Genomic DNA, 24462 nt, shown 5'->3' with positions numbered 1-24462 from the left:
TTTCCCAGAACAAGCCAAAACGGGCCTCATTGTCTAGGCATCCTAGGACTCATTTTTCATTAAAGATCTGTGTGATAAGATGATTATTTTATTAATTGGGGTGGATGAAAAAGGAGGTTAAAACCTGATCTCTAGTACCTTGGCTATACCAAATGGGTGGCCATCTCATTCTTGAATGGTTTTGTAGACACTGAGTCTAAGAGTAAAACAATGGAGGAAAAAAAAAAATCCCATCTTAATAAACTTTCTTTCCACCTTTCATCGAGCAAGTTTCAGAGTCTAGGTGGAAGCCCTTTCCCAGTTTTCCTTTTTCAAAGCCACTCCAGAAAAATCTCCTTTAGACAGTGTCCAAGCTTAAAAGCCCTGCAGCTAAATTGTGTGTTTTGCAGTTTCCATAGGAGAGGCAACATGGGATAGTTGAGGAGATCCTGGGCCAGGAGTCCAAGGCCTTGGCCTCTCACCCAGGATTTGCTACATATGCAGTATGTGACTTAGGTCAACTCTCCTCACCTCTCTGAACCTCAGTCTTTGAAAAGGAAGATAAGAATAATAGTACCTGACCTATGCACCTAAGAAAATAGTTATGAGAGTCAAGTAAGGTAATGGATGTGAATGTTTTGTAAATCACCACTAAAGGTGGTATTGCAATAGAAGAAAGGAATCAGATCTGTGTTCCAATTTTGGGGGGGGTTGTTGTTGTTAATTCTAACCCTAGGATATTTTTCCATTGATTTTTAGAGAGAGTGGAAGGGAGGGGGAGAGACAGAAAGAAATATTGATGTGAAAGAGACACATCAACTGGTTGCCTCCCACATACTCCCTGACCAGGACTGGTGATCTAGCTAGCAACTGAGGTATGTGCCCTTGACCAGAATCGAACCTAGGGTCCTTCAGTCTACAGGCTGACACTCTAACCACTGAGCAAAACCAGCTAAAGCATGTGTTCCATTTTTTAAATAAGCATTTTCTGTGAACCATTCTCATTGCCTATAGAGTGGAGCACGCAAAACTATTTTCAGGAAAAAGCTTGAAGCTGGAACAGATTTAGGTTCTAATCCAGTTATTACTAACTCACTCTATGATGTAGGCAAATAACTACCTGAGTCTGATCTTCATCCATAAAATAGGGATAATAATATCTTCCTCATTTTCCCCATTTGGAAAATGGGAATAGAGTTGCCCTACTTTCTTCCCCTACAAGTTGGAGATAGTAGTAATAGCCAGTCTATTCTGCTCAGCAGTGAAATAACTGTGTTGTTTTACTCATTTGCCTGCAATATACACTTGACATATTTCATGAGATTTGGAGGTTCCAAAGAAACAGGTATATTAAATTGCTCTGTGCAGATAAGTTCTAGATTGATGTCAGACATCTTTCATTTGGTAAATATTTATGGAGTGTCTACTAAGTGACACTTCACAGGTGAGGGGAAGCAATATAGTTCCTTTTCTCATGGAGCTTACAGTCTAGTGCGGGAGATAAATATTAATCAAGTAATTGCACTAAAAATTGATATAGTAGGCATTACTCTTGAGTAAAAGTAATATGAATATTCTTTCAGCTCCAGAACATAGCTGTGCTGTGAATGACATTCCTCCCCTTGCAGAAGCTCCAGAGGCCACTAATTTGGAGGAAATGTTAACTGATTCTGGTTTTGTAGGTAGCGGCTTCATAGAATCTGAGCGAGGCATTCTTTTCCTTCCTGTTACTAGACTAAATAAAAAATTTAAGCATTTATCATTGTAATTTTAATTTGGTCAAATTAATATTGTTGGAGGGAGGAGAGAACCCAATTTTTATAAAATGAAGATTCTTGTCTCAATGCTAACCTATTGCGACTCTCACCATCATTCCAGCAACTCCATGGAAAGACGTGTTTGTTACCCAAGAATACTGTAAGAGGAGGCAAGCAGTGGTCACCCCCAGCAATGGGCTGTTGGTGTTACACATCCCACCTTCCAGCAGCTCCCTCCACAGGGGACGAGGGAAGGGCCACACACTCTAGAAATGTCAGTGCAAACCAGAGAACAGAAGTGCTTCTGATTCCCATTGCAAAATTTGTTTTCCAAGAACCCTTAGTGGAACATTAACATTCTTTATTCTTGAGAAGATGAGCTCTTTTCAATAACATCCATTCCCACTTCCTCTTTGCGACAGCCATTCCTGGCTCTGGGAAATGCCTAGTTGTTCCCTAACCTCCCTTTCAGCACTTTCAAGACCAAAGTCAAACCTGGTTTTTCTCTTGTAATGATTGCTTTTTTTAACCTCTTGAGCTAGTTTTTTAACACTAGTTGTATTGCTCTCTTCTTGGCTGGCTTTGAAATGACCTGCAGATCACTCTTCTGATAAATACCTGCTAGGCAAGGAATTTACTATCATCTTTCAGCGCTTGTTCTCAGTTCCCAGCAGCATATTTAATTCTGCATTTGATGGGTCACTTGACAGGGTGACTGAGTCTTGAGTCCCGGGATACTAGTGCCTTTTAGTCTCCATTAACCCAACATTCATGCAAAGCACAAATGCGGACTGTTTAGACACCTCTCCCCTCCCCCCACCACTGCCATTACTCATTTCATGCTGCAATTTTTTAGTTTGTAAAGGGGCAGCTTATTTTGCATCCTAGAGGAATAGGACACTATTGTTTTTAGAATGTAAATATTCTTTTCTCTTTCCCTTTGGCTGAAATAACTGGATGTATGACCTGGGATTAAAAATTGAATTTTGGTTTAGAAGTGAGATTCAGGACTGGATTGAGATTGAGTTATGGCTGAGGTCTGAAAGACTGTTTATGAAAGCTGAGCATAAAATTCTATACTCTGCATCTGGTTCAGCTAAGCACTAGTTCCACATCACTAGAGGGATATGGTGGGAATCTGAGATGTCCTCAGAACACTGTCAGATCCAACTGGCCTCATAATTACTCTGCATTTCTACCTGGATCCACTTAGCTTCTTCTTCCTCCTTCAGGCCTTTAGTGGTGCAGCTGGGGTGAGGTTCGAAGGTAGCTTTCAAAGCATCGGTTCAATAGACCCTGATCCCATCTTAAATCGTAAGAAGTAGACAAAATGAAGTTTAGGAAGGAGCATGTAGTTGCTCCCTCCACATTCCTACTCCTCCTCTGCCCAATATACACATTCAGTCCTTGCTGCTGGCCTCACCTTTCTGGAGAAGCCCAGCCTCTTGGGGACGGAAACAGAAGTGGATTAATGGAAAAAGTGCTGGGTTAAGCATCAGGAGACTGACTTCTACATCCAGTTTTACTTGTCAGTAGCTATGGAATTTGGAGAAAGCCACTTAACCCCTCTTAGTTTCTTAGTTTGTAAAAATAGAGAAATACCTAGGTCCTGGGCAGGTAACTCAGTTGGTTAGAGCATCTTCCCAATAAACCAAGGTTTCGGGTTCAATCCCCGGTCAGGGCACATACAAGAAGCAACCAATGAATGCATAAATAAGTAGAGCAACGAACCAATCTTTCTCTCTTCTCTCTCCCTTCCTCTCTCTCTCTCTCTCTCTCTCTCTCTCTCTCTCAAATCAATAAATTAAAAAAATATTTAAACAACAAAATCCTGTTCACTTTAAAAATAAATAAAATAAATAAAATTTCTTCCTCTTCCTGAATTTCATAAAGTTGTTGTGAAGGTCACATGAAACAGTGGAGGAGAACGACCTTTGGAAGAATATAGTGCTGAGACTTTGTACTGATTGCACGCCTATAAACCACTTCCAAATGACTAGGACTGTTTTTATAGGGTTTATTTCTATTTCTCACCAAGGGTGGAGCTGTCATGTTTAGGGTAGAGACTAGCCTCCAGGAGTGCTATCCATGCTCATGGATCTAGAAAACCCCCAGTCATGGGGTGTGACCACACTCTGTCTCTTTGGCTCATTTTTTTTTTTTTTTAAATCCTCACCCAAGGAGTGAGGATATTTTTTCCATTGATATTTAAAGAAAGTGAAAGGGAGAGGGGAGGGGGGCAGAGAGAAAGAGAGAGGAGAGGGAAAGAGAGAAACATCAATGTGAGAGAGGTACATCGATTGGTTGCCTCCCACACGTGCCCCAACCTGGGGCAGGGAATGAACCTAAAACCCAGGTATGTACCCTTGACCAGGAATTGAACTCAAGTCCCTCTGGTGCACAGGCCCACTATCTAAGCTCTAACCACTGAGACATGTGGTCCAGGGTCCTTTGTCTCACTTTTGAAGCTAACTAACAGCTGGTCTCTGAGACAGCCCACTTTTCCAGCCCTGCCTTTTCCAGCCTTGGGTAGATCATGTGCAGCCCAGTGAGAGGGTCCTGAAGTTCAATACTTGCACTAGTACTTGTTACTGTGTGGACTTGGGCAATGCACTTGGTATCCCTGAGACTCCGTTTCCTCCTCTGTAACATGGGAGAAATGATATCTGACTCCATAGGTTTATCCTGAGGATTAAAAAAAAAAGAAGACATGTAGAGTACCTGACCACGTTCCTGGTCTCTAAGTGCCTGTTGTCTGCTCCTCCCCCTCTGCTTCTAAGAAGAATTATTGCTAGACACATCTCCCTGAAGGTGTTTCACACAATCCAACAGTCAGTATTTTAGAATCAGCTCACAGATGAGTTCACCCTGCAAATGCTGGTCCTGCCACCTGTGCTGATGCTCCTGTCTCCCTGTTACCTTTGGTGCCTCATGCAGGGAACATCATTGGCTCTGGAATCTTCGTCTCGCCAAAGGGTGTGCTGGAAAATGCGGGCTCCGTGGGCCTCGCTCTTATCATCTGGATCGTGACGGGTCTTATTACAGCTGTGGGAGCCCTTTGCTATGCTGAGCTCGGGGTCACCATCCCCAAATCTGGAGGTGACTACTCCTACGTCAAGGACATCTTTGGAGGACTGGCTGGGTAAGAGGCTCTGTAGAAACCTAAGTGGTCTAGGAAGCCAAGGCCAGGGATTTCCAATGTGCTGAGGAGAGCTAGAGAGTGGGATTCCTCTTTTGCCTCCACGCTTGCTAGTGAAACCTTGTGTCTCCTTGATGCCCCTGAGGGTGACAGAGGAACCAGATTCTAGTTTTAATCGGCTGATCTTAGTGGGCAAGAGTCTATGAGTGAGAGCAAATATGGTAACTCTGACTGGAGATTTCAAGGAAAATCACTTCATAAAACAAAGCTCTTTTATCTTGACAAATGAGAGTGCCCACCTAAGAGACAGAGGTACTCTCTCCTCACATTACCTAGGATAATGGTCTCCTTCCAAGCCAGGCTCTGATCTTGAATTTCCTCAGCTTCTGCATCCCTGCTACCGAAGAACTCAACCCTCACCTGATGAGCCCAGGGATGTGGAGGACACTTCTCCCGCAACACCTGCTCAGTGCCTCCCCTGGCAGTTGCATGTCCTGGCTTTTAAAATTCTGAGGTTGCAAATTTTATTTTCCACCATTGGATGCTGGGGGCCAAAATGGTAAAGAAGAGATAATGAAAGAAGAGGGAAGAGTTAAGTAAAGCCAAGATGTGTGTTAGCACTAGTTAAAACTTAACTTCTCATCATTAAAACACCAGAGGTCCTGTACATGAAATCCATGCACTCGGGGTGTCCCTCAGCCCAGCCTGTGCCCTCTCGTAGTCCAGGAGCCCTTGGGGGATGTCCTACTGACGGCGGGCCTAAGCCATCAGTCGGACATCCTTAGCGCTGCCATGGAGGCAGGAGAGGCTCCTGCCACTGCCACTGTGCTCGCCATTGCAGAGGGCTGGGTATACCATTTCAGGAGCGAGAGGGGTGGGTGGGGTGACTGGGCTCCTCAGCATCTTGAAAACAAAAGGGAAATGCATCACGTTAGCCCACCTGCCTCTCTCCTAATGCTGCCCTATGACTTGCCCAGGCTTTCTCTGATGACTTCTGAATACCTGCCATGCCTTTGGTGGGGGTGGAGGTCTCCATTGCTGTTTTGGGTCATATCTTGTCCTGTTCCCCCTTCAGGTTCCTGAGGCTATGGATTGCTGTGCTGGTGATTTACCCCACCAACCAAGCTGTCATCGCCCTCACCTTCTCTAACTACGTGCTACAGCCGCTCTTCCCCACCTGCTTTCCCCCAGAGTTTGGCCTCCGACTCCTGGCTGCCATCTGCCTATGTAAGTGCCATCTGGGCCATGCTCTCAGGGTGGTCTCTTTTAGCCTTCCTGGTGATCTCCATACTTGCTTCTTCTTCTCCCTCTTTCTTTTCTTCCCTTTTTTATCTGTCCCCATTACTCCCCCCCCTCCCATTTCCTCCATGTGTGCTTTGGATTAATGAATTTTGCATACAATTACCTGATGTTAAAAAAAGAAGATATTTAAGTAGCTACTTATAGACATAGTAATTTTCATTGGCAGGGCTCTTTATACAAAGCACTTTCACTTATATGATCTGATAGGAGCAAATGACAAGTCCAGGAGTTAAGCTGGGCAGTATTATAATTTCCCTAGTATCGATAAGGAAATGGAGCCAAGAAGTGACTCACCCAAATGGCAGGCCCTGAGTAGAGCCCTGGTCTCCTGATTCCTTCTCTTTCTAGTACACACATTGTGTCCTGGAGGCTTCTGCTGATTGTAGGAAGATTTTTCTGGCATTGTCCACCTCTACCTCAGCCTGCCAGTTCATATCTTTTTTTTTTTTTAAATTGATTTCAGAGAGGAAGGGAGAGGGAGAGAGAGAGAAATATTAATGATGAGAGAGAAAATATTAATGATGAGAGAGAATCACTGATGGGCTGCCTCCTGCACACTCCCACACTGGGGATCGAGCCCACAACCTGGTCATGTGCCCTGACAGGGAATGAACCATTACCTCCTGGTTCATAGGTCGATGCTCAACCACTGAGCCATGCCAGCCAGGACCCACTCACATCTTAAAACTCTTTGGAAGGAGAGTTTAGATATGTGAGTTGGGGCAAAATAAATTAATTATCTGTGGTCCCTTGATAACTTTTATATCTAACTGGGAAGAAAAGTTATATAGATAGATTCTGTGGTTAGGATTCAAGTACAGTAAAAGTTCAAAGAAAGGGAAATATTTCTGTGAGCTGGAATAGGTTAGAGAGGCTTTATAGAGAAGTTTTGCAACTTATATTTCTAGGAAGTTTCAACATTTAATCTCTGATATCAGAAATCTCCGAGCCAGGCTGCTGGAGACTGCATCTCTCTACCACTTTCTAACTGTTATGAGTGCTTGGCAAAGTAACCTGCCTCACCGTACACAGGAGGGTGTGGTTGCAAGGATTGCATGAGACACTTGGGCACCTTGTAGCCCAACCATTAGTCAATGAAGGTGGTCAGTGAGGGTAGTCATTTGGTGGTTGCTTGCTAGCCTAGATCTAGAGATAGAGAAGGTGGGGGAGGGGGAAGAGGATGTGGGAATGCAGGAAGAGTTGCTCTTTCTGCCACCAGACAGGCTAATGGGGCTTAGAAGGGGGACCACATGAGTGCTGGCCACTGCTATTTCAGAGTCTCGTGCACACAGACACGGCTTCCTTTTTTCTGCTGATGCTGCTAGTGTCTGAGACAAGAATCACCCTTACATTCCAACTAGAAATCAAGAATCTTAAGGCTGTTCAGTCCGTCCCTTAGGAGAGAAATCAGGCCACAGGGAGTAGGTCTCTGGGCAGGTGGATGCTACAGCTCCCTTTGCATTCCCCAAACCCACCGAGGGTAGGTGACATCTTAGGCAAAGACCTTCTGATCTGCTTTAGCTTAGCAGATCCCCTCAGGCCAGAGAGGTACAAACCCTCCCAAGAGATGGAAATTGCTCCTGCCTGTAGCCACGTTCCAGAAAGACAGGTTGTACACAGTCCCTTTGGCAGCCCACACCTCCCCTGGACACTGCCAGAACCAAACTAGGAGGAATTTAGAAACTCTAATGACAAAAATTATAATATCCTCCCCTTTCCCGATTCCTGACATCAAAGGTTCAAGAAAGCTTATCTGGCCGATCCTCTGCCTTCTAAGTAGAACTGCAAAGACATTCTGACCAACTTAACAGTGGTCAGTCTTGCCCTCCAGAGATAGGAATTTTCCAATCCTCGAGATATGTGTTCATATAATTTTCCACCTGCATAAACAGAAAAATGTTCTTAAACCCAAACTTATTCCTCCTTATTTCCTTGGGGGAAATGCAAAACAGTTCCTCACTTCACCTTGTGTGTCCCCCCCGCCCCTTACATCCAGATGTGAAAGCCGTCATCCAGATGTGAAAGCCATGTGGAGTCCCCAACTCCTCTCTCCACAGGGGTACATATGTGGACATAGCTGCACACCATACTTCCTCACCAGACACTCCCAGATGCTTTGAGTTTGTGTGCAAAGATTTTGTTTTCTGGCTCATCAAATACTTTTTCTTTCTTTCTTTCTTTTTTTTTTTGTAGCCCACTTTTACCAGCCCCTTAAATCCTCCCTTAAGGTATCCAGTAAAATAAATCAGAACCAGGCTGTTAGAAAGGCTTGGTGGATGCTACCTTTTATTAAATGCTGCTATCTTTTATTCCAGCACTCCTCCCACCATCCTACAGCCTCACCCCATCCTCTCAGCAAGTGCCAGGCGAGTCAGCCGTGTAGAATAGGCCCAGTGTTCCTTGGCAGTAGAGCCGAGATTGGCCCAGTCCAGCTGTATTCTTAAGAGAAGCAGTAGAGAGTTTGGGGGTGGTCTGAATGTACTGATATAAGAAGCGCTGCTTTCTGCTGTGTCATTTTGGCATGCTGGTGTGTAATGGAGGGCATCAGGTTGAGGGAGCTGGAGGACAGGGCAGGAGCCCAGCAGGGAGAACCGGTGTGGCAAAGCCCCTGGCTGGGGTTTGCTGTGTGAGGGAGGAGATGAGGTCAAATCTGGTTCCATGGAGCGTTTTTAAAATAGATCAGATGAAAAATGATGGTAGATGAACCAGATGGGGGTGGAGAGGCAGAAAGAACCTGCTGTAACTGGCTTGCCTGCTCCAAGTCTGGAGGGGGTGGGGAGGAGAGGAGAGGAGAGAGAGAGAGAAGGAACTGCGGATTTGTATCATGCTTATGCAACTGCAGCTGCCACTTTGAGTTATTTTATGATTTAGGTCAAAGCTGATTATTCACTGCTGAGTCAGCAGAATGTTCCTAGCCACCAGCCAGTGAAAAAAGAAAGTACTTTACGTTTTAATTAAATGAAAAGCCTTTCTCCTTTCTCCAGAGCAAGCATATTAGTGAGAGGAGTTAGGAAGGGGGGGGAACAGGAGGTATTAAAACTTGGTTTTGTAATTTGTTTGAGTTTTTTTTTTTTCTTTTTTTCTGTTTTACTTTTTAGTATTTCATAAGTAAATAACTATATTCTCTAGGTAAAAGATGTTCCTCTTATCTTCACCTGAGTGAAAGGTGGTCTGGTCCCTAGGAGACCACCTTTAAATGTTGTCTCTCCTTAAAAGGTGGTCTCTCCCCTGTCCAGTAGTCTTGGTAACAATGGATAAGTATCCTTACAGTTCTAAATAAAATGCATCTATCAATGTACCTATCTGGGTATATAGACATCCATATTGATTGGTTATTTCTGCAGCTTGATCTTTTATCAATAGCTCTTTTGATTATTACCTGAGTTTCTGGTTATAAAAAAAGTGGTCCCAGTGCCACAGAGGAGCACGGGTGTTCTGGGTTCCCCCATTTGAGCTTCTCGCTTCCTAACACTGGGTTTTCCTTTGGGATCTGTTTGTCCCCCCTCTCCTAGGGACCAGACCACTTTTCACTCAGGCAGCTTCCTGGCCTCCTTTCTCTCTTTTGGAGCTGGAGTCATGTCCAGTACCTGAAGTAAATTTGTTTTCTTCTTGTTCAAGTTCCCCACTTCTCCCTTAATGCCTTGTACTAACAAAGCTCCTTTTCCTTTCTCACCCTGAGGAGAACAGAGTACCCTTCATGGGTTTCACAAGTAAAAATGCTTCTTATCTTGTTTTCTATCTCTCTACTGAGATTCCCAATAGATTAGTTTTCCAGGACTTCAGATTTTTTCTTCTTAAGGACTTCACTGTATGCATTACTTTTAGCCCTGAGTTGTTCTGCAATTCTTCTATAGAAAGGGTAGGTGACTCTCCAAAAAAGTTTCCAGGTGCTTGATGCAAGATATTGTTATAGATAAACTGTGTGTGTTGGTTTGCATGCCTCTTACAAATTCACCCCTTGACATCAGAGGATTCAACAGTCTTTCTTAGCACCTAAATCCCTTAATCTCCATTCATTTTCCTTTGAGGCTTCATATTCTCGAGCCCCAAACTTCTCATCCCTGAGCGCTACACATATTGCCTCAGATGCCAGGGCAGTGCTGCCTTCTTGCCCTTCTGTCATCCCCAGAGGGTTCTTTGGGTGTCTCATCAGCCTTGTATACGTATATGAATCCAGACAAATACAGAGTGAACTAGATTCGATTCCCATTTATCTAAGCCCCATTTTTTTCTGTACATCTTCTAACTAGCCAACATTTAAAATATAAATCTCTTGGTTTTTACACAATGATCAATTTGACTAAAATCCCATTTTTATTATTATAATGCATTAAGATGAAAATTACTTTGTAAATGCACTTTCTAAAGAAAAAAGAAAAGAAACTTCAAATCCATCATTTAATTATCATATGGAATTCCTACACTGAGTGGGGCTATGGCATTATTTATATAGTCTTGGGAGAAATCAAAGGCTAGTGAAGAGATTGGTGTACAAATAATTACAATACAGTGTGATGACAAAAGCTGCTTCAAAGTTGGGAAAGAGCTCCAGCCGGTTTTGCTCGCAGTGGATAGAGCATCGGCCCATGGACTGAAGGGTCCCAGGTTTGATTCTGGTCAAGGGCACATACCTGGGTTGCAGGCTTGATCCCCGGCCTTGGTTGGTGCATGTGTGGGAGGCAACCAATCGATATATCTCTCTCACATTGATGTTTTTCTCTCTGTCTTTTCCCCGCCCTTCCACTCATTCTAAAACATCAATGGAAAAGTATCCTTGGGTGAGGATTAACAACAAAAAACGTTGGGAGAGAATCCTTAGGGAAGGATCCCAGATTGAGCTAAATCTTGAAAGGTAAGTAGGTAGGCTGCAGATGGGCATAAAATAGAACAGCCAGGTAGAGGGAAGGACACAGGCAAAACTTGGGGTCAAGCCCTAGCCGGTCTGACTCAGTGGATAGAGCGTTGGCCTGCGGACCAAGGTTCAATTCGGGCCTAGGTTCAATTCTGGTCAAGGAAACGTACTTTGGTTGCAGGCTCCTCCTCGGCCTGGGCCCTGGTCGGGGCTCATGCAGGAGGCAACCATTCGATGTGTTTCTCTCACATCAATATTTCTCTCTGTCTTTCCCTCTCTCTTCCACTCTCTCTAAAAATCAATGGAAAAATATCCTCAGGTGAGGATTAAAAAACAAAACAAAACCTCTTCTATTTCCTAAATAAGAAGAGCATAAAGGTGTCTTTGAAAAAGAAAAAATACTTGGGGTCAAGAAAGAAATGGCCTGTTGGAGAGAAGCAAGTACTTTTGAGTTGGTGGAGCCAAGGAGAGTGGCAGGACATGAGGCTGAACAAGTGAGCAGGAACCAAACCTTGAAGGATCCTGTACATCATGTAGAAAAGAGCTGACTTCATTCAAGTGATGGGGAACCATTGAAGGATTTTGATCAGTAACATGATTAGGTTCACATCTGAGTGAAGAAAAGACCCTTGAAGCAGGGAGATGAGTTAGCAGACTAAGCATTTGTTTACTAGTAGGCCAGAGAGGCAGTGGCCTAAAATAAAAACAAAGTTACAAGGGGGAAAAACAAAAAAGATTCAGGGGTAGAATCAGCTGGCCATGTTGATTGATTGACACTAAGAGGAGGGAATCTATTTTATATACAAATCAAAATGAAATATGTTTCAACTAACTGTCTCCTGCATTTGTAATGAGCAATTACTTATTCTCTGTGTTTCTGCCTCCCATGTCCTCTCCAAAGCCCAGAGGAGCACTGAATAAGTCTTTGGTTGGAAGTCTTCCTCGGGGTGGTTACATAAGGATGCTGCTCACAGGCCTGCTCTAGAGTAATGTAACTTAGACAGTGGTTGGGACTCTCGGGAAGCATTACATAAATGAAAATCACAATACTTTGTTCATTCAACAAATACTTATCAAAGGCCCAGGATGTGCTAGGTACTCTTCTTGGCACAGGGGATATAGCGATGTACCAGAAAATCTTCATTCTCATTTGTTGCAGCAGCAGAAAATTAAGCATTTTCTCTTAAGTGTTTATTGGGTCCACTTGTGTGTATTCTGTAGTTACTGCAGGGTACAGAATCATTCAGTCATTATCAAATATTCAAATGTCTGTTCAGCTCCAGGCACTGTGTTAGGCAGGAGAATACTTAGGCATGCTCAGTCCAATGGATGATTATGACAAGTACATAGGGAATTTCAGTTCTAAGTAAGTTCCTCTAAGAGGACAATGTTCAGGGAGCTGGATGTAACAGAAATGGGGGTTCTCTGGGGAGCTCCAGGTAGTTCTGGATAGCCACAGCATAGACTAGGAGGTAAGAACTGTAGATAGAAGTGAAGAGCCCATGGACCTCATGGCCATGCTAGCGAGATTGAGCTTTACTCTAAGAGCAATGGGAAGGGATTCAAGGGCTTCAAACAGAGAACTGACATTATCATATTTATATTTTAAAAGAATCAAGGATGAAAGGGTAAAGGATGGATTGGAGGGGGGAATAAGATCAAAGGCAAGGAACCTGGTTGGTGTGCTCAGTGGTTTAGCATCGACCCATGAACCAGGAAGTCACGGATTGATTCCCAGTCAGGGCACATGCCCAGGTTTTGGGCTTAATCCCCAGTAGAAGGAGTGCAGGAGGCAGCTGATCAATGATTCTCTCTCATCATTGATGTTTCTCTCTCTCCCCTTTCCTTCCTCTCTCTGAAATCAATTTAAAATTTTTTTAAAAACATGTTTTTATTGATTTCAGAGAGGAAGGGAGTGGGAGAGAGAGATAGAAACATCGATGATGAGAGAGAATCATTGATCGGCTGCCACCTGCATGCCCCCCACTGAGGATTGAGCCCATAACCCCGGCATATACCCGAACCAGGAATGGAACTGTGACCTCCTGGGATGAGGTTGGCACCCCTAACCCCCACGTTGTTCAAGAGTTTGTATTTAGCATTTACAAAGTAGTATTAGCAGGATTTGATGGTTAATGGTGAGAGAGTCAAGGATGGCACGTTCCTGTTGGAATACAGGTGAAATAGATCAAGAAACACTGGATCATTTTCATTGTTGTTAATCCTCACCCAAAGATATTTTTCCCATTGATTTTTTGAGAGAGTGGAAGGGAGGAAGGGAAGGAGAGAGAGAGAGAGAGAGAGAGAGAGAGAGAGAGAGAGAGAGAGAGAGAGAGAGGAACATTGATATAAGAGAGACACATGGATTGGTTGCCTCCCGCACACACCTGGACTGGGGCTGGGATTGAGCCTGCAACCCAGGTATGTGCCCTTGACTGAGAATTGAATCTGCTGCCCTTCAGTGCTTGGGCTGGTACTCTAACCACTGAGCACACTGGCCAGGGCAGGATCATATTTTAATGTCTTCTTATGGGTGTGGTTCAAACTGGTTTGAGTTGGCTCCTCTGTCTTTGTCACCCCTTCTATTCACTCTCTAATACTTAAATATTCATTGCTAACACTTGAGGAAGACATCTCCTATGCTTTTGGACTCCATGCCTCTAATGGCAGAGTAAAGACCCATTCAGTGCTATTTCACCTCCTCCCTGACATATTCAGCCTCTGGAGTATTCCTTGTGCCTGTAGCCCTGGGAATAAAGATATCTCAGTTGCCCTTATTTTACATTTCTGTAAGAGTAATTCAATAGTTGAACAACTATTGGTATAGTGCTTTTTAGTTTCTATATCGTAGTAAGCAATTACAAAGAGGTCTTCTTCCCTTGAAATCCATTGGTGTTGGACACTTCTGCCCATTAGTCGAAATCCAATCTATTCTCAGATCAGGATTTAGCCAATGGCTACCTGAGAAGTTGGGGGCTTCTTTTTAGTTTCAATATGCTTCAATTCTGATCCAGATCATCTCCTCTTTCCTGGCTTCCCACAGTGTCTCTTTTGGTCTCCAGTTTTTGCTCTCAAACTGGAATTCTTCTGTTCAAAGGGTGTACATAGCCCAAGTCCTGGAAATTGGGGAACGAGGAGCTTATTCCTGAGAATGGGTCCACCCCTGCTTGGAAAAATAATAGAATGAGACTGAGGTTCCCTGAAATGGAGTTTTCCTGGCATTCAGCTTTCACCAGTATGGAAACAACTTGCTGCCTTTTTAAAACCAGCCTAGAAACTTAAATTCTCCTCTGGCCTTTTGTTGCTGACTCTCAAGGATCACTCCTCTACTCCCGTTCCCCCCAGAGAAGCCAGCACCTATGGTGTATGAACTCACCCATTAGTTGTGTCTGATAACTTTTGAGGGCTAACGTGACACACAAATTCATATCATACGCCCAAGAACATAAAATCAGAAGACTCACAGCAGTGAAGCCTAGTGGTACTGGGAGCTTTAGGGAACAGAAGACAGGGCAAGATTCGTTTTGAGAGTTTAGCAAGCTTGAGCACAAGCTGTCCTTGGAATTTGGTTATAACTGGAGTTGACATAAGAACCTGTAGAGAATTTTTAATAAAATTTATTTTAGTTAAACAGAAGATGCACCTGGAAACAAGATCTCAGAAGACTGAGATAAATGCTTCTGAGAATAACAGTTTGCTATTTCTTTTATGCATTTAAGATTAAGGAGGGAATGTAAGGAAGATTACCTGAAGGTGGGAGAAAGCAAGGCACGGGTTGGATTACAGGATAGTTAAGGTTATGTACTCATGCTTTAGAAGCAGGGTTCTGAAAGGGTGGTCAGGTATTAGAAGTAAGACTCTGAAAGGGGACATTTAAAAAGTGTGTTAACTTAGATGCACAGAAACAATGGACAGGGCTTGCTTAAGGCAAAGATAAGCCTTTTACTAAAGAAGTTACATGCCTGGGGCATGACTACTTACCATGACCTGCCCAGTTAGGAATTTATGATCAGACCACCCTGTGAGGTTACTTTCCCCAGAATCCCTTTTTTCATCCACACTGTCCAGTCTTGGGAATTTTGCAGCCTGAGTTCTGGTTTATAGACCAGGTTTATAGATCATTTTACGTAAGAGACTTGAGCACCTGCAGATTTTGGTGGATACTATCTGAGGATGAGAGTCAGACTAGCCCTCCCAAGCTCTGTGCAGACCCCTTCAGAACTCTTCCCATCCCCCTTGCTCCGAGTCTGGGAGGCATCAGCCCTGAGAATTGGGGCGTGAGATAACAGGAATTATCTTCAGGCCTGGGCTGGAACAGTAATGAATAGGATTAAAATGGGGCTCCCCAAGGTGGCATGGTGCACTATGTCTGTCTCCCTGCTTTTCGAGTGTCCTGTTTTTCCCTCCTCCTCCACTTCAGCTCAGGAGCCTTGCTAAGCTCATGCTGGAGAGAGAACTATTCAGCTCTTGGAAAATGCTGAGCAGGGTGTTTGGGCTTCTTGGCTGAACTCAGTACTGGATGGTGATTCAGCAAAAGCTCCAGGTCCAGCAACTGGCACTTGCCATTGGAGGGATCAGGATAAAAAGGAAGGGGAAGGGTGATCTCTGAAGGGAAGGGGTAGGAGTAGGAGCTTAGCTGAAAATTCCAAGAAAAGCTGTGATTCAGGGTCTCCAAAAGCTCACAGCGTCTCTGCACCACTCCTCCTCTGCCTTGTCTGTCATTGGAGGAGAGAGGCCCTTCCAGAAGGCTCAGCACAACTCCTCTTCTCAGAGGGGCTTCTGAGACTTCTCAACCGGTGTCAGTGTTTCAAGAAGAAAGGGGCTGGATGAGCAGGGCAAAATGTTACTGTAGTGTGGGTGATGGGATCTATTTCAAAGCCTATTTATGGACCTAACAGAAGCTGGGAGCAAAGCTTAGTTTATAGGGAATGGCTACTTCGATATTTTTGGTTGCTGTTGCTTTGTTTTGATAGATTTGTCTTTCACCAATCAAATTATTTATGCATACAATAATACTAACGTTTGTTTTTAGAGACTTGAGACTTTATAAGGCGGCTCCTCACCCCATATGAGAACGTCTTGGCCCCAGGCGAGCAGGGAAGGATTTCTCCTCCAGCCTTTTTGAGGAAAGGGCTTGGGCTGGCCTGCATGGGCAGAACCGAACCTTATCTGAGCCTTGGGCTCCGTGTTTTCTTTGCCTATCAGTGCCTTTTGGCCGCCGGCACTAGTTACCTCCTGGATCTGGAAACGGTTAGGCAAACCAACCCAGAACAGCCTTTCCACAATTAGAAACACGTGCCCAGTTCCTTCTGCGAGCAAGGGAGGCGGCCAAGGAGCTGTCCAGCCTATCACAGAGCGGAGCGTCGCCACACCCCTTCCCCTCCCGGCCTCTCCGCTGGCTGGGTGCTCACCGCAGCTCCAGCGTGGGCACAGGAGGGCTGCTCTGAGGGGCGCCAGCTCGCCCCTTTTGCTCCAGGTCCAGAGGGAGGGAGTCAGGGGAAGCTGGCCAGAGCGTGGCAGAAGGCAGAGAAGTGCACACCACAGCCAAAGGTGAGACAGACCTGCACTCTGCCAGGCACATAACCAGGTGAAACTTACTGCTGCTCGGGAGGGCTGAGGAGCTCCTTCCGAGAAAGGTGCTGATTTTGAAGTTATGGACAGGAACAGGCTGATCTGAGTTCTACAGAGTGGTGTCACTAGCTTCCCTTTCCAGTAACTGCCTGCTTAGTACATTCCATCTTTCTTTTTTCCATCCTGGCCCTTTCTCTCTCTATTCTGCACCTCAAGATCTCTCTCTCTCTCTCTCTCTCTCTCTCTCTCTCTCTCTCTCTCTCTCTCTCTCTCCCCCCGCCCTCCATAGGTCCCTCTCCCGCTCTCTCTTTCCCCCTCCCCACTTCCTTTCTTCTGTTGTTTCTCATGCTCACTCTTCTCTCTTCTTCACCATCTGTCTTCACCCTTCCTATTGCCTGTTTTCTCTTTTCTGAAAAGACAAGGAGAGGCCTGGTTTTGGAAATTCTAAAGGAAAACACGGCTTTCCAAGTTCCCTCCAGCCCAGTCCTGAGAAAGGGGCAAGCCAGCAAGACCAAGAAATCCAAATGGAGTTCCCTGAGTTCCAGGGAACGTGTGACAATGACATTGACAAGGACCCAGGGGAGAGGACACAAGGCAGAGAAACAAGTCTGCCTGTGAACAATTATTTTCTAAAGCTCTGAGGACAATGGGATGACAACCTTGGTTTCTGAGGAGTAGTCATCTTAATCTTCCCTTCTTTGCCACATCTTATGTCCTGCTGCCCAGAAAGCAACCTGGTCAGTATCTTCAGGTAACAGACTCAGAGCCCCAAGTGGCACTGTCAGCAACGACCATGGGTACCACTGACAAGAGCAGGGTGTGAAAGAGTTGGGATGCTCATGTGGTGTGAAAATTTGCCAAGTAGATCAGCACATTGCTGATCTCACGTTCACTGCCCACTTGTAGAGATCAACACCACTTCCTTCCACTTGGTGTCTTACAAGGCAAGAGAGGGACTCCTTTGGGGTCCTGGTATATGCTGCCTGGTTGCTCTTTAAAAGCTTTTCTCTTTAAGGGTATGTAGTCATCCTGCTTCCTGGTCTATCTGTAGGGGGTTTGGCCCTGTATTAGTTTGCTGTTAGAACAACTTACCACAAACTTAGTGACTTAAAACTACACAGATTTATTCTTATAGTTCTGGAGGCCAGAAGTCCTAAATTCAAGATCATCAAGCTGTGTTCCTTTTGGAGGCTCTGCAGAGAATTGTTTCCTTGCTTTTTCCAGCTTCTAGAGGCCCCCTACATTCTTTGGCTCATGGCCGCTTCTTCCATCTCCAAAGTCAGCAGGATGGCATCTTCAAAGTTTTCTTTCTCCTTCTTTGATCTCTGTTTTGGTCATCATATCTCCTTTTCTAACCCTGACCCTCCTGCTTCCTTCTTAAAGGACTCATTATTACATTGGGGAGGAGAAATAATTACATTGGACCCAGTCAGATAATCCAAAATAATCTCCCCGTCTGAAGATCCTCAACTTAGTCACATTTGCAGAATTTCTTACATTATGTAAGGTAACATACTCACAGGATTAAGATGTTGACATTTCTGGGATGCCATTCTTCTGCCTGTCCCCATGAGTTCTGATGTTATTGTCAGAGGAAAGAAGTAAATTAGAGGGTTCTGTGACTCCCCAGGGATCAGAGGCTGAGGCTCAGAGCTGAGATAAGGCCAGAGATGCCTTCTCTGCAGGAAACAGGCAGGAAACTCAGAGCCCACCTCTCCTACTTGGCAGTGGAGAGGCCCTGGGCTCTGGGAAGGGCATGAGATTACTGGGGCTCCTCTTGCCTGACTCATTTTTTTTAATCCCTCCAGTCACCTTGACAATAGTCTTTTCAAACTGGGCTGATTAAAACCAACCCCTGACTTAAGCATCTTCTTGATAGTCTTTTCAACCTTTATTTTTTTAAAGCCAAGAAACAAAGAAGAAAAAGCCCAAAAAATACAGATAAGCCTAGGTCTCCATGGGGACCTTTAGAGAAGCAGCAACTGCCCCCACAGTCAAATTACAATGAACAAGAACCAGAGTTTTATGTCTTTTTATTATTTTATCCAGCTGGGCCAAAATTATAAAATTCTCCCTGTTGCTCAGGTCTCTCCCTCATATAGGAAGAATCTCTGATTCCCCTGGGCTGAGTTAGGGACTCCTCATGGACACCCGCTGGCTTCCACGAAAAGCTCTACCATTACCACATTGTCTTGAGATCCTCTTTTAGCTCACCCGTCTCCCCTCTTATGATGACAACTTCCTAAGGACAGGGACTTGAGTCTTATTTATAACTCCCCCACTTACTAAAGTGCCTAGCATGTGTAGGCCCTTTATAGATGACAACTGCATGGATGGATGGATGCATGGCTGGCTGACTAGCTGGATAGATGGAAGGATGGAAGGATGGAAGGATGGATGGATGGATGGATGGATGGATGGATGGATGGATGGATGGATGGATAGGTGGATGGATGGATGAAAACCCTCACATTGCAAGCTGAAGTGGCCACTGGTCCCCATCTACATGTGGCTTCCCTGAGGTCACTGTATATCTCAAGCATATAGAATTCAGGATCTGGCTGAGAAGAGAAAGAAAACACAGCGGTCAGCAACAAAAAGGGATGCTGGATAGCAGACTGGCCGAGTCAGGAAGCCTGAGCAGGGCAGAGATTGGCAAGCACCTGGCAAGTGTTGCCTTCACTCACTGACCTTTCCTCTCTGGATGGAGGCTCAGGTTACAGCTGCTGTGAGGGAAACTGTCCTGTGGTACCAGGAGACTGAGAGTACCCTCTTTTCCTTTAGTCACATGCTGTGGTGGCCTAACTTCGGGTGAAGGGTCACGCAAAGCTTACAGCCATTGTTCCAAGGGGATTAGTGTCACAGGCAGCCTGTCTCTCCACCTCATTCTCAGGAATTCTCTTTTTATTTCTGAAAGATCCCTGTAAAGGGGAAAAGTTAAATATTAGCCAAGGACTGGGTTCTTGTGAAGTTGTGGCGATAAGCAGGACAGAAGACACATACCTCAAGTTTGTTTGACAAATGTCCCTTCTTTCAAACATCTCTGATCCTCCCAGGGTACTGTGGAGCTGACCTTTCGAAGGAGTCTTTCTGGTTGCCTTAACACAGTGGTCGGCAAACTCATTAGTCAACAGAGCCAAATATCAACATTACAATGATTGAAATTTCTTTTGAGAGCCAAATTTTTTAAACTTAAACTTCTTCTAACGCCACTTCTTCAAATTAGACTCACCCAGGCTGTGGTATTTTGTGGAAGAGCCACACTCAAGGGGCCAAAGAGCCGCATGTGGCTCGCGAGCCGCAGTTTGCTGACCACTGCCTTAACAAGGAAATGATTTTGTGTTTTCTATCCCTGCACATGGGAAAACGGCCACATTCCCCTTCTGCTTAGTTGTCCTGCTCTGTCCTTATTTCCCTCCATGAACTTTCTTGGCACATCCTTGCCCTCCCGCTCCTCCCATTGGTGGAGAATAATTTTCTTCTCTGCCCCTTGTTCTATAACCCTTACCTATCCCTGAGCCACATGCATGGGTTTTATGTTCTAAACTTCCTTTCTTTCATAAATCAATCTTCTTTATTTTTTAGTCATTATTACTTATATCTGCTGAACTCCTGGAACCCAGGGGCCCAACCTCATCCCTAGCATGACTCAGAGCCCTAGGAAGAAACCCAGTTATTTAGAGTGATTTGGGTTGGATTGTCATGAGACATGTGATCCTGAAAACCTTACTGAATTGAGTAAGATAAACCAAATGTGTATTTATCAGGACACCCCAGTCCATCTGGAAAATTCAAGTATTTACAAAATGCTCTCCCTGTTCAGGCGCTTAAAATCCTTCCTCCAGCAGCATGCGTTGGTTCTCCTTATATGACACTATCTTAGATAACAGCTCCATGAGGAGTTCAGAGCTTCTGCTCTTGAAGTCAAGTTTCCTCTTGCTCTTTGGCTCTGTGAAACCAACTGAGGATTGTGTCTCCTTTTGATGAGTTTCCTGGAGAGCAGGGGGATTAGTGTGCATTGTGAAATGCATGGACTGTGATGAGATTGGAGGGCTAATGAATTGAGACATTTTCTTTATTCAAGTATCAAATATTTGCTGAGCACCTACCAGCTGCAGGCATCAGTAATATGCCCTGGGATTAAAAACATGAAAAAGTCACAGTCCCTGCCCTCCTAGTCTACAAGGAGACAGAGAAACAGAAACATCATTATAATATAAAGAAGTAAGTGCCACCCTAACCAGTTTGGCTCAGTGGATAGAGCGTTGGCATGCGGACTGAAGGGTCTTGGGTTCGATTCCGGTCAAGGGCATGTACCTTGGTTGCGGGCACATCCCCAGTGGGTAGTGTGCAGGAGGCAGCTGATCGATGTTTCTGTCTCATTGATGTTTCTAACTCTCTATCCCTCTCCCTTCCACTCTGTAAAAAATCAATAAAATAACATTTTTTTTAAAATAAAAGAAACAAGTGCCAAAATTATATATAAACAGAGTGGTCTGGGGGAACAGCAGAGGGACAAACTTTGGTCCTTGTCTATAAAATGCAGTTGATAAATCTTACCTAGCAGGCACATTGTCAGGAATAAGTAAAATAATGACGACTCACAGAACAAGTGACATTTGAGCTGGATCTTGAAAGATGAGGAGTTTGCCAGGTAGAGACAGCATAAGGAAGAAGCTTACAGAAGAATAATGTCAGGTCCTTACTCTGCCAAAATGTTCTCAGAATCAAGGTTGGAAAATATTTGAAAAGTAAATGCACACTTTCAGGATAAGCTATTGCTAGAACTTGATCAGCTGTATATGTGAAATCAGGCCTGGATAGTGGCTTGAAGAAAGAGAAAGAATCTTGTGCTTTTACACATATGACTTGTACCCTTGGAGAACTAGGGGGCATCCTGGTCACTGTTTCAGAGGGAGAGGAAAAGGATTTTAACTTTTTCCCCTTTATTCTCAAGCACTTCATAACCACCAGGAGGTTGATTGAGACTCCTGTTCCTGTATCACAGGGCTCCTGTGGCTTACTTAGGGACTGTGATGGTAAAACAGAGGGCCCCTCCATTGTAGCACTCAGCCTGAGCTCTCCTGCAGCCCTGGAGGTTACACATTCTTGGGATCTCTGTGAGGGCCTATGACTCCTAGGAAAAGAGGCAGATTAAAAGTCCCCCATGCGCCCCAAGAAGATATAGGGATATTGGGAAGAAACACAGGAAAACATGTTCAACATCATTAGTCACTAGGGAAAGGCAAGTCAAAACTATAACAACTAAGTGCCCATCAGCAGATGAGTGGATTAAAAACCTGTGGTACATCTACACAATGGAATACTACACCGCTATAAAAAAAGAAGGAGCCTAGCTAGTTTGGCTCAGTGGATAGAGCATCAGCCTGGGGACTGAAGGGTCCCGGGTTCAATTCTGGTCAAGGACACATGCCTGGGTTGCAGGCTCAATCCCCAGTAGGGGTCATGCAGAAGGCAACTGATCAATGATTCTCTCCCATCATTGATGTTTCTCTCTCTCCCTCTCCCTTCCTCTCTGAAATCAATAAAAATATTTTTTTAATAAAATAAATAAAAAAGAAGGAACTTTTACCATTTGCAACAGCATGGATGGAACTGGAGAGCATTACGCTAAGCGAAATAAGCCAGTCAGAGAAAGATAAATATCACATGATTTCACTCATATGTGGGATATAATGATCAACATAAACTGATGAACAAAAATAGATCCAGAGACAAATGGCAGGGGAGGTGTGGGGAGTTAGAGATCAACCAAAGGACTCGTATGCATGCATATTAGCTTAACCAATGGACACAGACACTGGGGCAATGGGGGCTTGCCCTCGGGAGTGGGAATGGCTGGGGGGGGGGGGCGTCAATGGGGGAAAAAGGAGACATATGTAAAACTTTAGACAATAAAAAAACAAAACTATAACAAAATGCCACTTAACACCTATTAGAATAGCCAGACTTTTAAAGCCGACAGTAGAAAATACTGGCAAAGATGTAGATCAATAGGATCTTGCACACATTGCTGTTGGAAATGCAAAATGATGCAGCCACTTTAGAAAAACAGTTTGGGAGTTTCTTACAAAGTCTGATAACATTTAACATATAACCCAGAATCCCACTCCTGTGTATTTACTTGAGAGAAATGAAAACCCCATTCAAAGACCTCTACAATCTACTTAAAGATTTCTGTGCAAGTGTTCATAGCAGCTTTATTAATAATAACCCAAAATTGGAAGCAACCCTAATGTCCAACAGCTGCCAAGTGGAAAATCAAACTGATACATTTATTCAACAGAATACTACTTGACAATAAAAAGGAACAAACTAATATATATAGCGACATGAATGGATCTCAAAAGCATGATAAGTGAAAGGAGCCAGACACGAGGCTACACATTGTATGATCCCATTTATGTGACATTCTGGACAAAGCAAAACTATAGGGTCAGAAATTAAATTAGTGATTGCCAGTAGGGGAAGGGACTGACGTCAAAGAAACACAACATACAAGAGAACTCATTGGAGTGTTAGAAATAGAAAGTGCGGTAGTGATTAAATAACTGAATACATTTATCAACTCTCATCAAATTGTACACTTAAAAATGAATTGTATTCTATATGTGTAATGCCTTGATAAACCTAAGTAACAAACAATTCCCCTAAACCTCTGTTGCCCCAAAACCAGGCTCAGAAAGATGACATCGAGGATCCCACCAGCTGCTCAGAATGCTCCTTGAATATACAATGGCTTGAAAACAAAACCTACAATGGTGCCCTGATCAGCTGCTGATTTCCCCCTCCAAAGCCAGTGTCCACTCTTCCATGCCTACTTCTGGCTCCCAGACCTGGGCAGGGCATATTCTGACCAAGCTCTAATTTGTGACATGTAATCCCCATTCATAACCTACTAACCTAGCCAAAGTTTCTGGACACTGGGGCTGAGCTTGCAGATTTGGCTCGTTTACTACAATTCCATCATTAGGAGCAAAGAGCATTTCTGCTTCTGTGCAGAGAGTGTCCTGCAGCTTCATTATGGCCCCTGATGGTATGTTTGGGGTCTTTCATTTTAGTGCTCCTCACATGGGTTAACTGCTCCAGTGTGCGGTGGGCCACCAGGGTTCAAGATATTTTCACAGCTGGGAAGCTCCTGGCCCTGGCCCTGATCATCATCATGGGGGTTGTACAGATCTGCAAAGGTGAGTGTCATTGAAACCACGGGGCCCTGCCCAACTTTCCACCCCTTGAATGTACACACCCCCTCATACTGTCTTTGGGTGAGTGCACACCCTGAGATTTCCCAATTCTGGCCTTAAATGACTTCCCTTTCTCACTTGCTTGACAAAGGGGAAGAGAAACCATTTTCCACAGGAAGTAGAACGTGTCTTGCCTGTTAGCAGATTCAGTCTTCCCATGCTGACCTCATGACTCTGAAGACCCCAGATCTCTGGACTCCTATTGCCCTCTCACCCCAACCCCAGGGAAGCTACCTGCATCTTATATTGTATCTTATCCATATCTTAAAATGGGGGGACAGAGGAGGAGATTTTATATGTTTTTAAATTACTCATGATCTCTACAAGAGAGAGCTCTACATTCCTGGGGCCCTTGCCAACATTCCCCACTGGATTTGGTCCTTTTCAAGCCCCAGTCTGTATTTGGTTTCCATGGGATCCGTAGCACCACAAGGCTCTGCCCAGTGTCACTGCCTCCTGGAGAAAGTCAGATGACAAGCAGGAGACCTCCCATCTGCCCACAAGCCCCGAAGGCAGTGTGGGTGCCTGGATTTTCACTCCAGGAAACATAATTAAGGTTCTGCTATATAAAATGTCCATGATTATTTTAATCAGTTG

General features: G+C 44.4%; 1 protein-coding gene across 1 annotated transcript in view; it reads left to right on the top strand.

Moving 5' to 3' along the window:
- SLC7A8 (solute carrier family 7 member 8) overlaps positions 1–24462 on the top strand; it is a 49055-nt gene that overhangs the window by 10690 nt on the left and 13903 nt on the right. Inside the window, exons 3-5 of the mRNA XM_080651279.1 lie at positions 4674–4878; positions 5951–6102; positions 23683–23808. Of these exons, the coding sequence (XP_080507405.1) occupies positions 4674–4878; positions 5951–6102; positions 23683–23808 (483 nt within the window). The remainder of the gene's footprint in view (positions 1–4673; positions 4879–5950; positions 6103–23682; positions 23809–24462) is intronic.

Source organism: Plecotus auritus (genome assembly GCF_963455305.1).
Source record: "Plecotus auritus genome assembly, chromosome: 1".
NCBI classification, from domain to species: Eukaryota; Metazoa; Chordata; class Mammalia; order Chiroptera; family Vespertilionidae; genus Plecotus; species Plecotus auritus.
The sequence above is the reverse complement of the archived record's forward strand: the minus strand, read 5'-3'. Positions and strand labels throughout refer to the sequence as shown.